General features: G+C 33.1%; 3 protein-coding genes across 3 annotated transcripts; 1 reads left to right on the top strand and 2 right to left on the bottom strand.

Annotated features, from left to right (window-relative positions):
• Positions 1–1,508: 1,508 nt before the first annotated feature.
• On the bottom strand, positions 1,509–3,954 carry LOC112802235 (small ribosomal subunit protein eS7). Its single transcript, XM_025845351.3, has 6 exons — positions 3,730–3,954; positions 2,912–2,994; positions 2,744–2,817; positions 2,536–2,659; positions 1,933–2,115; positions 1,509–1,825 (listed from the first exon to the last, which is right to left on the bottom strand). The coding sequence occupies exons 2-6, from the start codon at positions 2,984–2,986 to the stop codon at positions 1,706–1,708; spliced, it is 576 nt and encodes a 191-aa protein (XP_025701136.1). The 5' UTR covers positions 2,987–2,994; positions 3,730–3,954; the 3' UTR covers positions 1,509–1,705.
• A 3,787-nt stretch (positions 3,955–7,741) lies between these two features.
• On the top strand, positions 7,742–10,346 carry LOC112803855 (uncharacterized). Its single transcript, XM_025847313.1, has 5 exons — positions 7,742–8,057; positions 8,422–8,537; positions 8,612–9,416; positions 9,502–10,146; positions 10,237–10,346. Exons 1-5 carry the CDS (start codon positions 7,742–7,744, stop codon positions 10,344–10,346), a joined length of 1,992 nt encoding a protein of 663 aa, XP_025703098.1.
• A 5,079-nt stretch (positions 10,347–15,425) lies between these two features.
• On the bottom strand, positions 15,426–17,495 carry LOC112802233 (uncharacterized). The gene is made up of 3 exons (XM_025845349.3): positions 17,230–17,495; positions 17,029–17,158; positions 15,426–16,131 (listed from the first exon to the last, which is right to left on the bottom strand). The coding sequence occupies exons 1-3, from the start codon at positions 17,408–17,410 to the stop codon at positions 15,582–15,584; spliced, it is 861 nt and encodes a 286-aa protein (XP_025701134.1). The 5' UTR covers positions 17,411–17,495; the 3' UTR covers positions 15,426–15,581.
• Positions 17,496–17,811: the final 316 nt, after the last annotated feature.

The raw sequence follows: 17,811 nt of genomic DNA, 5'->3' as shown, positions 1-17,811 counted from the left end.
GCTATAATTACATTTTGTTGCGCATCCAGCGAGTAAGTTCTTTGTCTGAGAGCTATACTGAGTAGCGTTGGTGGTAGCAAGAGAAAAGAAATCGGAAAGGTAGGATATAGACGGTTAGCACCGATGATAAATAGAGTCTTTCGATTTTGGCTGCTTTAACTCTATAACGACGAGCATGTGCGTCTAATGTTTGACATGTATGGAAGAATCATGATAGAATAAGTAATTGAGCTTTCAGTGGAGGTTGATGATATTGATAGCGGTGGATCTGGTCACTCGAATTTTATGCAAAATGACCCACATCTTGCACCACCTCCAATACACATTGCTAGTCCGAAAATATTATCCTCCAAAATTAGTAAACCTCCTCTTTATATTTTCTTATTTGCCTCTTTTTTTTTCCTTCTTTCTCTCTATTCTTTCCATTCTATATATAATTTATAATTTATATCTTATATTATTAATTTAACAAATCAAAATATATTATCAGATATTTTTTATTATAATTAAAATAATTTTTTTTTAACTTTTAAAATTAACAAACTTCCTCTCATTCTTCTTCTTTATCTTTCTCTCTCTTCTTTCATTCTCTATTTTTCACCTTTCTACAAAAAATAAAAGTAACATAATATAATTTAAAAAATATATATTATTATATGCATACATTTTATTTAATTTTACATTTTTATTATTTATCTTTTTAATCTATATTTTTATTTTTTTAAATATTTATTACGTATAATTTTTAAAAAAATACTAATACTGAAATTAAAAATTAAAATTAAAATTTAATTATTTTAAAAAAAATTATTTTATAACTATCAATATAAATTTTTTTATACTAATAACTAAATATATTTTTATATATATAAAAAAATATTATTTTTAAATAACAACTATAAAAATTAATTATTTCTATTTGTACAACAAAATATATAATCAAATATTAAAATATACATGTCAAATTCTTTCAACTTTTAAATAATAAATATTAAAATTAATTATTAATAAAAAATTAAACTCTTTCATATAAAAATAATATTTAAAATACTTATTTAATTTTTTTAATCTATATCTTCTTAACCGACAAAAACTTGTCCCTTGCTACCTTTATGTAAAAATATTCCAGTGCTATAAATTTTTTATACCATAATCTATACCATTAGGACTAACATAGTTTTAAAAAATTTATATTCCCAATATGTTATTAGAAACTAAATACACTACTTATAGTTTCAAACATTTATCTACAAAAGAAATGCATAAAAGTCCAAAAGAATTTTTAAAATTAGTAACTTTAAAACGTGTTAACAAAATTATATGGTGGTTAAAGACACCATAATGGCAGCAGCCAATGACAATGGTGGCCAACTCTGGTCACCCGAGGAAATGGTGGCTTCCCACTCGTGGTCAACAGACAGATGAGCAGCCAAAAATTACTGTAGGTAGCAGATAAAACCTACTTACAGTTACAAGTTTGCTTTCATTCTAAGACACAACTTATAAAATTATAAATGGAAGAATTGTTTTTAAATTTATAATAGAAAAAAGTATTCAAATCCAACATTAACGAGAAACTGGTAATAGTATCTTTCTCAATAATACTAATGGAAACCCAGCATGAAAGGCACTTGAACAAAATTTTAACTAGTATCCACCATGTAAAATTGATTAAGAAATTCAAAACTACCAACAAAGGGAGAATCTAAGCCTCTTGTGCAGGGTAATCAAACACCACATCTTTGCCTGAAAGTTTCCTGTATACTGCAGCAAAAGTCTCCAACTTGTACTCAGTGTTGTTTCGTTCCTTGGGATCCAAGAAAACCTATCACCAAAATAGACAATTCAATAAAAATATAGATTCATTCTTTTTTTCAAGAGATTACATTCATTCACAAGTATTAAGCGTCAGATTCCATAACACAAACTTACCTTCATGATTGTCGACCCATCAACACGATACCTAACACGCTTCCCAACGATCTCAGCCGGCAATACAATATCCTCAAGCATTGCCTCATGCACAGCAGTGAGTGTACGGTTGCGAGGGCGCTGAACTGCAGATCCTTTCTTTGGCGGCCTCACTATCCTACGGGTGGCAATCAACACTACATCCTACAAATTTAAGAACATTCCAGAACAAATAATTATAACCCCACCAAAAGAAGTTAATAGATAAGGGGCTATATCACAAATAGAACTAGTGGTATTATAAATACTAAAGAAAAAAGTAAACTTAATGTATCATTAAAAAAACTAGCAAGACAAATTTTGACAACTGATGATATTCTAGCTGCAATTTGGTTAAGCATAAATACAGCTTCTTAACATTAGATGACCAGAAATCTAGAAATGTTCCATGCTAAAATAATGAATAAATAGATTGCAACGAACAGAAAATTCAACAAAATTCCAAATCATTAATATTGAGTGGAGCACAGGAGAAGGTAAAGGAATGGACAATTTCACCAAGGAACAGTGGTAACAAATATCATACATCTTCCAAAACAAAGGTGTTGACTGTGTAGTGCGTACCTTGCCACTGAACTTCTTCTCAAGCTCTCTAACAAGTCTAACATGAATCTTCCGGAAACCTTTCCTTAATCTGAAGGGAACGTGGATAACAACAGCCTTTCGACCCCCAGACACATCAACTTGACTGCATATTAAAACCAGGGATACACATCAAGACTAAAACATAAATCTACCTCACAGAAAAACTACAAATAATTCACATACTTACACAGCTGAATTTATGTATAAATCTTTCAGTTCGCTTTTCAGCTCCGTATTGGTATTTTCAAGATCAAACAAAGCCTACAACAATAGAAGTTGAACAAAAGATTAATACTTGAGAAACTAAAACTGATAAGCAGCAGCACCGACAGCATATTTGTAAGCGAAATGAAACCTGTCCAATAGACTCTTCGAATTCAGTTGGCTCAACATCCTTATCTTTGTGGATCTTCTTCCTGAAAGTGTACATCTTTGCAACTGCATAAACATACAAAAATAGGAACTTTGTGAAGCTGTAGCTTATTGGTTGTTAATTCTGTTAAGTTCAATGTAAACATCTCCCAACAAGCAAGGCATAACAAGACCGCCACACAAAAAATAGCCCAACATACATACCACAAAAAAAAAATAAAACATAGAACTAACACATTAATCACACCTTCCATATCTATGTTGATTACATCTCCTACCATGTTCACCGGCATAACACACAGAACACAGCACAATCAAAGAGGAATAATTCCCTAATCCAACACATATTCTGCATGTCTTCAAATCTCATTCAAAGAATAAAAATCACATTTTTCATTCCCCCTCCTAAAAAGAAAGATTATCTCAAATTACATCGCCAGTATAAAACTATACGGCATTACCGACATTTGGTTAAAGTTAATGGATTATGAAACATATATATAAGTAAGAATTGAGATTTATATTAATGGCAAAAATTTGATTCTCAGGTACAATGGTAAAACACACTGCATAGCTACAAATTATTCAAAGAGTAAAACTTAGATCCCCAAGGCAAACTCAATATAACAGAATAGAACCATCGATTAATTCCCCATTACAACATTCACGCAAAAGGACATAATTCTATTTACTACAGATAAATCCTAAAAGACACCATTTTTATCGCAGTTTGCACAAATCAAAGCCAAGAGAACCACAGATTGCATCAGAGGCTAATAAGGTATCAAGTTAAAGACTCGCCTCTTAAGGGTAGAAGCTCCTCCTGATAGATCCGCTACAAAGAGTAGGAGTGTTCACGCAGCTCAGATTGTAAACCCTAGTTTGAAGAATTTAGCTTTTAACTTATAAAGGTAAACCAAGGATTGAGATTGGATTTTATAGAGATGAACTGACGGCTCAGATTTAGTGAGGAAAGTATGCTTAGCCTAAATTTGAATGATCACTTTCACCTTGTATAATTAGCCTAGTCCAATTTTACACTGTTATTAACTTATTATTCATGGATTTATAAAATATTTTAAATCAATCTCCAAAAAAGAATATTTTTTAAATAATAAATTTAAAAATTAATTATTTTTAATAATTATATAAAATAATGAAAAGAGAAGATTTTGGAGGAGAGAACAGAAAAATAATGAAAAGACCGAGGGTTTAAAATTTAAATATCACTTGTCCGTAAATTTAAAATAGATGAAGAAAAGGGGTTTGAAAGACTTATTATCCAGTTTTACAATTTTAGTCTTTATTTGAATATTACAAATAAAAAGTAAATAATAATACAAAATTTTATTAAAAATAAAAAAGGTATTTTAAATATTGTAAAACCATCCAATTTATTAAAAATAAAGATCTTGCATTTAATTAGAGGGAAAAAAAGATGATGTATTTTTTGTCAGAACTTTTTACTATGTTCAAATTTAAAAACATCAGTTTTTCATTCTTGCTGCTAAAGATACTTATTATTTCATAATTTTATGAACAAATTAAAATTAAAATAAAAAAATAAAAAATAAAAATAAGAAAACTGCAACCCAGCGTGGAAGAAAATTGAGCTAAATGGTTGCATGAATGAATGATAACATACTGCATCATAAGAATAAATAATATTAATAATATTCTAGTTGATGTCTATTAATTAGTTAAATATATAACAGAGACAAAATTTATTTTAATTCTTCAAGTTATATATATATATATATATATATATATATATATATATATATATATATATATATATATATATATATATAATCATTTTAAATTAGTTTCGGATGCAATCTACTTACTGTATGATCATATTTTCATCAATATATCATGTTAAATGACATGATGTAATTCAATAAAATATTGATGAGAAAAAAAAGATATTTTATTTTCTCAACAAAAGAAACCCCTAGAAATTATATTTTGGAATTCCAAACATTATATTAACCAAATATATTGAAAATTTTTAAAATGGTGTTACCTAATAAACACTCCTAATTAAAGGTTTGTTTAAGCGCTATTCTAAAAAAATATTTTTTTTAAATGATATTTTTTAAAAAAATCTTTTATAAAAGTAAAAATGATTTTATATTTGAATATGTTATGTAAAAAAAAAATTATCTATCAATTATATTTAGGTAAAATAAGATAAAAGTATTTTTTTATTTATTATGTAAAAATATATTTTTTTTAAAGAAAAAAATATTTAAAAAAATATGTAAATTATAGTTTCTCAAAAAAAAGATTATTTTTTATTTTTCTAATATTTTTATTTTTATTATTAAAAATTTGCCAAACACATTAAAAATATATTTTTTTATTAATTAAAGAGAGCCTAAGCAAGCATTAGATACTAATTCTATCATTGATTCACATTGGTTGGCCTCTCAAATTTATGAATTTGTATATAAGTTACTAGAGAAAATATTCAGTTTGGTCTCTAAAGTTACACTCGAATCTCAATTCAGTCTTTAAAATTTTAATTGTCTCAATTTAATTCTTAAATTTTTTAAATTTTAATCATGTTAGTCCTTGCAGTGGTTTCTGTCACAGAGTCAATTAAAAATTTAGGAACTAAATTGAGACAATAAATTGAGATTTGAGTATAATTTCAAAGACTAAACTGAGTATTTTCTCTAATTATATTGGTGGTTACCTTTAAAAAAATCATTACTGTATACTCTTAAAGTGCCACAATTTATCCTTGTTCATCATGTTCCACATATCTATCATTGATCCACGTTGGTTGCACTCTCTCATTATTGGGAGCTCTTGACAATCAGAGAGACCATCCAACTCAAAATGTAACTCTTCTTTAGTTTCTTTAATGTGTGACTAATTTTAATATTCCTCACACTTAACAGTACTAATACTTATTATATTTATATATTACATATATCAAGTGGTTACTGTGAAGCTTCAATAAAATATGTATGAACTTTATTTTTTTTTTTTACAAGAAAATATTTGTTGGTATTGTGGTTTTTGTGTTTTACACAGTTTACACTCAATTTTCCGATACGATAAATAGACTCATGAATATTGGCTCTTCTCAACTTCTTTTTTTTTTCTTTCTCAACTTAACATTAGGTTACAAAAATGCACTGATCCCCGAAGCAGAAAACACAGAACAATTAATTAGTAGACAAATGCAATTGTGTACAATAAGATCATAGAAAATCTTTATTGACATAAAAAAAAATTAATCATCATATATTTATCTATATTGGTATATTTTTCTTCATATATTTTTAAATAAAATAATCAAACATTAGAATAATTAAAACTTTTAAAAATAATATAATTAATTTTTTTTATAAATATTGTTAAGTTTAAAGAAATAAAAATAATAATTTAATGGTGACTAAATATTATAATTTTGGATCATCCAAAAATATGTGTGACAAGTGTGATTTTGTGCATGCCAAAATTAAATAAAATTACAATAAATAAGATCCAATAACACATATTTCATTCTCATGTGGTCCATAATAATTGGTGCTGATTTCAAACCAAAAAAAAATTATTTTCTTTTCTAGTTTGTAACTATATACTTCATGCTCTCCTCTGATTGCAATCCATGTGATTAATCCCTAAGTTAAGGAAAAAAGAGAATTTTAACAAGCAAAAAATGAGTGTTCAATAGGGTTCAAACATTTAAGAAAAAGTAAACCATAAATCTTGACATTGAAAAGAAAAGAGAGGAAAAAAAGTCAAAATTTGGAGCTAAGAAGCAAAATCATTTTTTTTTAATTCAAAAACAAATAAAAAATTATATTTTTGTGTTTTCATTCTGATTTATTGAAGCTGACTTTCTTTTGCATGTACCATTTAAGTAAGAGGAGGAAAATAAATTAATAAAGGTTGTCTTTTTCTGCTACAAATCAAGGCTGATTTTTTAACATATGATGCAGCGTTTGGTGTAACGCCCGGTTATGGACATGGGAGGTGTTTAACAGAGTTATGACGGCGGATGGTTGACGGACTGAAATCGGACGGTCCGATTTCGATTAGGGGTCAGGGGGCACAAATCGGACCGTCCGATTTGTGCATGGTGAGGTCGCGTGCATGGTAATCGGACCGTGCGATTTCATGCGTGGGGAGATTTTAGTTTTTTTGGCCCAAGGAAATCGGACCGACCGATTTTAGGCCTCATTCAAAAAGAGCACCAAATCGGCCCAGCGATTTCTGGGTTTCAAAATTTTTGGGCGGGCTTCTTAGTAATCGGACTGTCCGATTTTCTTGATCAAAAAATTTTGAAAGAGGATGCAAGCGGTCGGATGGTCCGATTTGAATGTGATATATATATATATATATATATATATATATATATATATATATATATATATATATATATATATATATATATGTTCCTTCTCAGGCTGAGCAGCTGAGCAGCTCATTTCATTTTCTTCTTCTCCGGTGTTACAAGTATCTAAACTTCTTATCTCCGGATCTCTTCTTTTAGTTTGTATATCTGCTCTTCTCTATTATCATGGATGATAGAGTAAGATTAAAAGTGTATTACCATGGCCAAATTTTATTACAAACATCAGAAGGAGTAAAGTTTGTGTGTGAAAATCCGTTGGATATTATTATTCCGTTCACACTTTCATTTGAAGAATTAAAAGGTGTCATTTCTGAGAAGATAGATTCTCAAATATCTAACAGAGTGTCGTGTGTCCTGTACAGATATCATGTACCTGTCTTTGGTGGGTTCGTGCAATTTTAAACGAAATACGTGACCGACGAAGCGAGCAAGCAAGAAATGTTTTCAGTGTATCTTGAAAGTCGGTCGCGAATATCATTCATCGAACTGTATGTTGAGTTTGAGCAATCTGCACTGGACCGAGACATTGAATTGGAAGATTACAACAGTGATAGTGAAGAAGAGTTCGAAAGTAACTACGAGGTTGTTGATCCAGGTGTAGACGAAGATCAAGCTGACGAGGCTGTGGTGGTAGATGTGGCGGATGTGGCAAATGCACTAGCAAACCAGCAGCCTTTTGTGGAGCCGAGTTTCATGCGGTCGTTAGATTTGGAGGCTATGCATGATCCGGAGTTTCCTCAATATGTAAATGCAGGTGAGCCATCAATTTAAATTAAGATTTGTTATAGTATGATTTGAGCATGAGGTTTGAGTTTATGAGAAACAGTAGAGACAACGGTAAATAGGCCAAATATAGCATGTAATAAGTTAGTCTTCTGTTTAGTAAGTTAGCCGGACCTGGCGGTTCAGTCGGACCGACCGGTTCAGCCAGACCAACCTGTTCAGCCGGACCGACAGGTTCAGCCGGATCGATCGGTTCAGCCGGACCAACCGGTTCAGCCGGGCCGACCGGTTCAGCCGGACCGGCGGGTTCAGCCGGACCAACGACATCGTTCTGTGATTATTAGTTTATTAGATTATTACTTCTGACAACTCTAAAATTTGTGATGTGATTGCAGCAGAGCTTCCCCTTATGCCAGATGGCGAATTTACTGTGGGAATGGAGTTCAGTTCTAGGGAGGCAGTAATTAAGGCGATGAAAGATTGTACAATCCGCAGAGGTGTAGATTATCGGGTGTATGAGTCAGAACCGACGACATTCTATGCTAAATGCACCCAGTATGGTGCAGGATGTGATTGGCTGATCAGGGTGACCAAAATGTCCAGAAAGTTCTGCTGGGAGATAAGGAGGTACAATGGAAGTCACACTGTACTAGGGCCACCATTTCTCAAGTTCATTCGAAGCTGGATTCCAACACAGTTGCAGAAGCAATAAAGCCATTGGTAGAAGTTGACCCGTCTATAAGGGTGAAATCAGTGATTGCGGAAGTACAGGCAAAGTTTAACTACACCATAAGTTATCGCAAAGTATGGTTGATAAAACAGAAGGCAGTGGAGTCAATTTTCGGTGGGTGGGAAGCTTCGTACGAAGCCTTGCCGATATGGTTTGAGGCTATGTGTCACAAGGAGCCATCCGCAGTCGTTCATTTTGAAACGATGCCTGCGTATCAGGGAGATGACTTGGTTCCTAATATTCGTGTACTATACCGAGTCTTCTGGAGTTATTACCCTTGTATTAGAGCATTCAGACATTGCAAGCCAATAGTGCAGGTAGACGGAACTCATTTGTATGGAAAGTACAAGGGTTGTTTGTTGGTTGCAGTCTCACAGGATGGCAACAACAACATCGTGCCGATTGCATTTGCGATAGTTGAGGGAGAGACATCTGAGGCTTGGCACTTTTTTCTGAGTAACCTGAGACAGCATGTTGTGACACGTGATGGTGTCGGCCTTATCTCCGATCGGCACGATTCCATTAGAGCTGCTATTGCTCGTAGTAATGGAGCTTGGTCTCCTCCAAGAGCATTCCACATGTTCTGTATCAGACACATAGAGTCCAACTTTCTCAGGAAATTCAAGGCTCTGTATCTGCAGAAACTAATCGTCAACATCGGTATGATAGTTATGATTACATTTACTCCTGAACTCAGTTATTATGATGAGCTTTTTTTAAACATGGGTCTTTTTTTATTTGACAGGATACTCGCGAACAGTTCGCGAGTACGAGACACGTTATCAGCGTTTACGCGAGCGGGGTGAGGCTTATACCAATTGGTTGGATCGGATTCCGCGTGAGCAGTATGCGTTAGCGTTTGATGGGGGATATCGATGGGGTCACATGACAACCAATCTAGTGGAATGCATCAACTCGGTTCTGAAAGGGGCTCGCAATCTTCCAGTCACGGCACTTGTTAAGGCAACGTTTTACAGGCTTAATGAGTTGTTCACCCAGAAAAGAGCCGAGGCCGAGGCTCGAATTAACGCAGGACATGTGTTCTCTGAGCTTGTAACCTCCAAACTACATGCGAATCAGCGGGCAGCGGGTAACATCCAAGTTAGTTGCTTTGACCGACAGAACGAGGTATTCGAAGTGCGTGAGTGTCCCAGTGGTGTGGAGTATGCAGTGGACCTCCGTCGTCAACGGTGTGACTGTGGTGAATTCCAAGTGGACCGGGTTCCATGTCGACATGTGTTTGCTTGTTGTGCAAACCAACGGCTGGATTGGCAACTGTATGTGCATGATGTCTACAAGATGGACCAGGTTCGACGAGTGTATAGGGCTAGGTTTAGGCCCCTCGGGAATCCCACAACATGGCATGTTTATCATGGACCTCGATTCATAGGTAATACATTCCTTAGACGGGTGCTAAAGGTCGGCCAAGGATGATCCGTTTCTTGAATGAGATGGACACTCGGATGTTGCGTGCTCCTAGGCGATGTAAGCAGTGCGGGGCCGAGGGCCACAGTCGTAGTAGATGTCGTCAACGTGGTGGTGCAGGTAATCCGGATGCGACAACCCAATAGGGCTCCAGTTATAGTGTGACTTTCAATATTTTATGTATGGTATGACTTTCATATGTGACCTTATTGTATGACTTTCATATGTGACCTTAATGTGAGTCAAACACCTAAAACATAAATAAGTCATACAATACAAATAACTAAATCCAAGACATGAACCATAAACGAGTCCAACACATTCTACTTAAACAAGTCCACTAAATGCACAAGTCCAACACCTGATAGATACATAATAAATACGATACAAATAACAAAATCCAAGACATGAACCATAAATGAGTCCAACACATTCTACTTAAACAAGTCCACTAAATGCACAAGTCCAACACCTGATAGATACATAATAAATACGATACAAATAACTAAATCCAAGACATGAACCATAAATGAGTCCAACACATTGTACTTAAACAAGTCCACTAAATGCATAAGTCCAACACCTGATAGATACATAAGTCATACGATACAAATAACTAAATCCAAGACGTGAATAACTCCAACATCATTTTCTCATTGCCCATTTTACATCTTTGACTAATTTCTTGCATTTCTTTGCAACCTTTTTAAAAGCGGATGGGATATACCGATTGGCGCTCCGACGAGGGGGGTCAGCTCTAAGGTTGTATCCTTTTCCTTTTTCACCGGTGGGTGTACCTAACCAACTCAATTAATCAATATACAAAGTAACAACTAATCAAATCAATAAATTCGACCACCAAATAACCAAGTCAACTAATCAACTCAAATAATCAATATACAACTAATCTGATAAACAACTAATCAAATCAATAAATTCGACCACCAACTAATCAAGTCAACTAATCAACTCATATAATCAATAACCAAATCCAATCAGGTAACAAATTCTTTTACCTGCAGTAGGCGCTGAACCATCATCCAGACCATCACCCCCATCATCTTCATCCTCACCATCCTCCTCATCTTCATCGTCGTCCTCATCATCATCCTCATCCTCATCCTCATCCCCATCTGGATGGTCAACCAGATAGTCATCATTGTCCTCATCAACTGGCTGGTAGCTCTCTAGAATGAGATTCATCGGAACACGGCGTGAATTTCCACTCTGTATGATCCCCCTCGTGGCATCATCACTCATACTTGAGTCAACAGAAATCCTACCTCCAAAAGTACCAGACGAAGTGATCTGTCGAGGTCTCGCATCCAATGAAAATCTACCTGGAGCAATCCCACTCGGTTGGGCCATCTGGTCGGTGGGAATGTTTCTGTATGCTGGGTATGAGTAACCTGACACAGGAGCCATGAATCCAAGCAACTGGCTAAATGAACCATGTTCACCTGATTCTTGGTGCGGGACATTCCAGTACTGCTGGTGAACTGGAATACTCAAGTAATCCGCAGAATGCGTATCAGGGATGTATGGACTGAACTGCTCAGGCTCTTGTTGTGCATGTGTCTGTGAGGGGGGCGGTGGTTGTTCTTGTTGATTCTCCTGGTTAATCACAGGATCACCATGATGATTCTCTTCCGGTCCGAGCTGTGACAGATGCAAGTGGTCACCATATGTACGTCGGTACCAATGCAAGTAGATATCTGACTGATGCTGTGATGGCACCGTGTCTTGAACAAGAACATGACTATACCGGTTCATCCAATGCATAACCCAGACTGAGTGGGTTCCAGACCAATCTTGATTCTTCGGACCTGTTAGAACTTGGCCGTGTGCTTCACCTAGGTCACGCTCTTGTTGAGGAACGCCTTGAGTCAAGCCATATTGCCTCCTCAGCCTATCAGATGCATGCCACTCAATACATTCAAAAGATATAAACGGAACTGTGGCACTCCAAATAGCTGAATGCTGACGGATGTCAGCAGGAATCACGTCTGGATCGGTCCGACCTATTGCATAAGGTTCCCAAACAAACTGCACACATTATGCAAGTAACCGAGGATTACACAATGAATAATAACACGGCTAATTGAAAACAACTACGTATTTATTACAACAGACCTGTCCTTCTTGCAGAGCATCCAGGTTTCCCCTAAGGTGCTCAAGTTTCCTCAATCTGTAAGGCCAATTCTCACGTTCCCAGTTATGCCACCTAACATCATGCAATTCGTTAATATACATTTATCAACTCAATTTAAGATACACTATTATAAAGCGTTTAGTAATTAAATTTACCTATTTGCAATCGGAAAGATTCGAAGATTGCTAGGAATCGACGCAAGGAACGGTAGGCGGATCCAAGCCCAGGCAAGCAAGAGTGTCAACGGACCATCAATCTCCTTACAGTCGACACGAGTTTTCCTACACAAAGCTCTGTACAGGTGTGCCAGACATGCCGAACCCTAACTGAACTGTATTATCCCGGTAAAGTTATAGAGTAATGGGAGAAACTTCCAGTGCACCCCTGCTCCAGACTTATCTCCAAATATAACGGTTCCAAACAATAACATTATGTGGCACTTCACGTACCTCTGAATCTGGATATCATCAACCAACACTAACCGATCCTTCAATGCTTGAAACCACGTCAACTTGATGAAACTTCCCCTACAGTCTGCCTGCCTAGGTGCAACACCAAACTGATCCAAGCATTCAGCCTCTAACGCCTCATAACTACTCAGTGTCAGTCCCGTAACTGGCAAACCATTCGTCGGAAGACCATAAATTAACGCCACATCCTCCAGTGTCACAGCACACTCACCAACCGAAAAATGGAAGCTGTGAGTCTCGGGGCACCATCTCTCAATCAGAGCATTAACCAATGCCGCCTGACATTGGACAACTCCAATCTAGGAAACATAATAAAAGCCGGTGTCCCGTAAAAACCCCTCCACTATTGGATTGTACCGATCCGGCGGCATGTAGTGGTCACATTGCAACATTCTAGATCCCTAAACAAAAACAATAATATTAATAAATTAACAAATTAAACTTAAAAGAATCGAATTTTCATTATCAAATAATCAGCCACACATAGAATCAATAAATATATTAATAACAACAATACAATACAATACTTTATACAAATAACTATTATATTATCTACTAATACTCAAATAACTAACTACTCTATTTTATTCTATTCTAACAGCAAACATATAATAATAAATCAATCACTAACCCTTCATTAATTATTTATATTAAACTTATAACATAAATAATTAATTCAACAATTTTTAATTCATAATATTTATTTACGAACGACTACTAATACAATATTAAGTAACTACAAAAAAAATTATTTATTACTAACAATTAAAACTACTTAACTTATTTATATTCACACGTACAGCACATTAGCACTACTATATGTATTCTATTCTACTGATAGTTAAATTAAACGCTACTAGCAGTAATAATTATTATTATTACAATAAGCATTATAACAATTAATATTAATATTACTTATTCTATTTATTTATCATACATCCAAAATTTTATAATAACCGTATTATTATTAACAATATTATTATTGCAATTATTCTATTAATAACAATAATTAATTTATTATTATAATGTAATATCTGAACAATATTAATACCCAATAATCTCTAATATCATTTTAATTGAACTCAAATATCTAAATATTATTACTCCACTAATTCCTAACATTATCATTATAATAAACTATTACTAATCTCTAACATTATAATTATTATTTTAACTAAAATAAAAAAATTTGGATTAAAAACTTACATAATTAGAATGATCAAGATAATTAGCAATATGGAGTTCTGGACGATTCACATCTTCTACTTTTCTTCTTTTAGGCATACTTTCTGTGTGGTCCAATTTTTTTGAGCTCAAACCTTCAACAATAGAGTGAACTACCGTGGCTTGGGGGTGGGGTATATGGGAGAAGAGAAATGGAACAAAGTGAAAGTGAAATGGAAAAGGGGAAGTGAAACTGGCTTAAGAGAACTCGGGTGGTTGGGATTTGATCATCTTTGCTGGACCAACGTGCATGCGCGACACGTGGCTGGGGGCGCAAATCGGACCGTCCGATTTGCGTACCTGCCCAGCCTAAAATCGGACCATCCGATTTCAGCTCCTCAAAACGGACCGTCCGATTTCTTCGATCCTGGCCGTCACACTCTGGTTATGCACCATGCAGCCCCATATCGTTGTTATACACCACTTCTCCCCCAATATTAAAAATAAAAAAGTGACAAATCAAATGTCAAAAATAAATTTAGAGCCAAAGAATGGATGAATGGTTTTGATCTTTAAAGCCAAAAGAAAAAAGAGAAGCATCTAGGCAAAAATGCATGTCAACTCTAATTATTGCTATTGTCTTATCTTTTCTCTACGTTATTATTCTGATATTTGGGAAAGAAGAATAAGTCAAATGTGTTCAACCAAACTCAAGTTTTGAAAATTTTACTATTCTTTAAAAAAGGTAAATAGCCAGAAATTAAAGCAAGAAGAGTGAGAACATTGTTTGAGTCTTCATAGCTTTCAAGCTTATCCTTCTTTTCCTTCAGTTTATCTTTCTTTATTTTTTATCAATAAAAAAAGTTTTATGTGAGGTATTAGAAAAGCGATTGAGAGAAAAGACAAAGTGAGTAATCTTGGAGAAAAGTCAAAAAATTATGTAAACTCTTTTGTTTGTACTTTTATTTTATATTCATGATCACGAGGGGATTCCCTTACGTGAGCATTTAGTGGTTAAATCAAACTTGGGTAGAAGTTTGATTTGTTTCAGATAGAATTGGGTAGAATCCTAGAAAAATTAGAAATTATAATCTTTGTAAAAGATAGTAGAAATTCCACCACAGTTGTAGTGAAGACTAGATGTAGACCACATTATACATAATGGTTGAACCAGAATGTATGGCTAAGTCATTTTTTCCTCTATGTTCTTCTAATTCTGATTTATTTTGATATGAGACAAAATGAAATTGTCTTCTGCATAATTAATCCAGCAGACATCACAGCAACTTAGTACACTCAAAAATCTTTTGTTTGCTCTATTACAGATCAATCGTTAAGAAACAAAATAAAATTGTCTTTTACATAATTAATATTGCGAACTCAACAACAATACTAAATTAAATTCAGTTTAAAGTCAAAGTATATAAATTTAAAAAAGACCATAGATTCAATCTCCTCTTTCTAAACCATCGATAACCTTCAAATATAAATATGTATTTATGTAAGATAATTGATTATTTATATTCACCTAACACTCTTAACAAAAAAAAAATAATAAAGCAAACCTTAACTTTAATTAATTACTGATTTTGTATGCTCCTAAAGTGTGACAATTCATCCATGCATGTTCATGTTCCACATGGTACATACAAAATCCTTGTCTAGCCAATTGTTTTGTGACACTTGGCATTCCATATCGATGTTGAGTGCATCCATGCCATACGCATTAGTGATGTTATCTAAAGCCTCAAACTGAACCATGTTTGCCATATTTGTTGACTCTGTGAAGGACATGCATGATGATCCATTATTGTTGTTGTTTTCATAATCTGAGTAATCCACACAATTTGAACTTGCACCATTCATCATACAAGAAGGTCTCTCACATGGAATTATTTGAGTTTTTGCTGGTGTTGGTGTTGCTTCTTCAATAAGTGATGGATATTGCTGCATTTGAGTGACACAATCAAGAGACATTGTTGGAATAATTAATGCTTGGTTTTGGTTTTGCTCTTGGTATGATTCTTTTGATTCATCAACAAATCTTGTCCTCCATAATGTGTCAATCTTAAAATACTTCACTTGTTTTTGGATCCTTGTTCTCCAGAAGTTCTTGATTTCATTATCTGTCCTTCCAGGCAATTGTTGTGCAATTTTTGACCACCTAATTAACAAATAATGAGCAAAATTTAAGTGCCCAACCAAGTGTCAATTTTAAATTTTGGATAAGATTTATTACAGATTCGTCATGTGTATACTAAAAATCAACTAATAAATTAGTTATTTGTATATGATACAAACTGAAATATAAAATAGATATTAAAAATAATAACACATAATATACTAAAATATAAAATACATATTAAAAATAAATTAAATAATATATTTATATACAAATATATAATAAATAATTTAATAACTGATTTCTTTTTATATAACATCTTTTGTTTGTCTCTTATGTGAAATAAAGAAATTTATTGTTAGGGGCTTTTTTTATGACAAAATGTATGTCTTTATTTTTTTTCTTTTGACAAAAAGACTTTTCACATAAAATTAGATGCAATAATATTCGTATCCTGATAAATCATTCTATTGTCTTTAAAACTTATATTTTACTATTTTTACTTCTATCTTTAAATAAAAAAAATGTTAAAATTTGTTACATTAATGATTCAATATCTCTTTGATATAAATTAAATTATATCCAAATATAACAAAAGAAATCTACGTATAAATAATTTTACTATAAACATGATATATAATAAAACTTAATAATATCGTCTAATTTATATAATTAATTCTATGTTCTTATACAGTAGGATAAAACTTTGTTATTGTTGTTCATCAAGCAGTGAAATTAAATTGCCAATGAGCTATAGTTCAAATGATATAGTCTTTCTATACTCATTTAGAAATCACGATTTCGAATCTTTCTATCTTTGGTTAAAAAAAAAAGGCGTGAAATTAAGTAGCATATTATTAGTAGTGGCATATAAGCGAGTTTTGGTTTTGGAGGAAAAGAAAAGAAAACAAAAGGTTCTTTAAACAATGGTAAATGCACCTGTTGCCCCACTTTGAGTGGAGTTCAAAAATCAAAAGCTTTTCTTGTGGGGTTAAATTTCCTCTTTTCACATCTGGCTTTAGATAATTAAGCCACCTTAATCTGCAACTCTTCCCTGTTCTTTTTAACCCTGCTTAGAAAGAAAACAATGAAACTAATATTAATTAGAGTTAATTATTTGACTAAATCTAATAATATTACCTGAAGATTTGGCCAGAAAATTCCATCTTCCTTCACCATGAATGGCAATGCACATTTTGAGAAGATCATCCTCTTCATGGGTCCAAGGTCCTCTTCTAAGTTCATTATCCTTATTATTATTATCATCTTCACTAGAGCAGCTAATAATGTTTTTATTATTGCTCTTTGAAGAAAAAGACATGGTTTGTGACTTAAATAAAGCTTAGAACACTAAGATGCATATATAATATATAATAAGAGACTTTTAGAGGAATATAGAAAGAACCTAGACAGAATTATAAAGCAAATTGGCCTCTGCAAGATTAAGATTAATATTTATAGTTTTATACTGTTGTGTATGCTGATTTTAACATCTTAGTATGTAATGTATGACGTGTGTTTTTTTATTATAATAACGCCAATAAATTTTTAATTTAAATGTCATGTATATTAATATTATAACTTTTTGCTAATAATAAGGGTCTTAAGAGATAAAGATACTATAGTTAAGGATATCATAAACAAGAAAGCTTTACGAAAAATAGAAGATAAATTTTTTATTTCAGTGAAAAAATAATTTTTTTTTCATCTACTCTTTTAATT

Source organism: Arachis hypogaea, chromosome 5, assembly GCF_003086295.3.
Source record: "Arachis hypogaea cultivar Tifrunner chromosome 5, arahy.Tifrunner.gnm2.J5K5, whole genome shotgun sequence".
In the NCBI taxonomy this organism is placed as follows: domain Eukaryota; kingdom Viridiplantae; phylum Streptophyta; class Magnoliopsida; order Fabales; family Fabaceae; genus Arachis; species Arachis hypogaea.
This window is presented reverse-complemented; position numbering and strand designations above follow the sequence as displayed.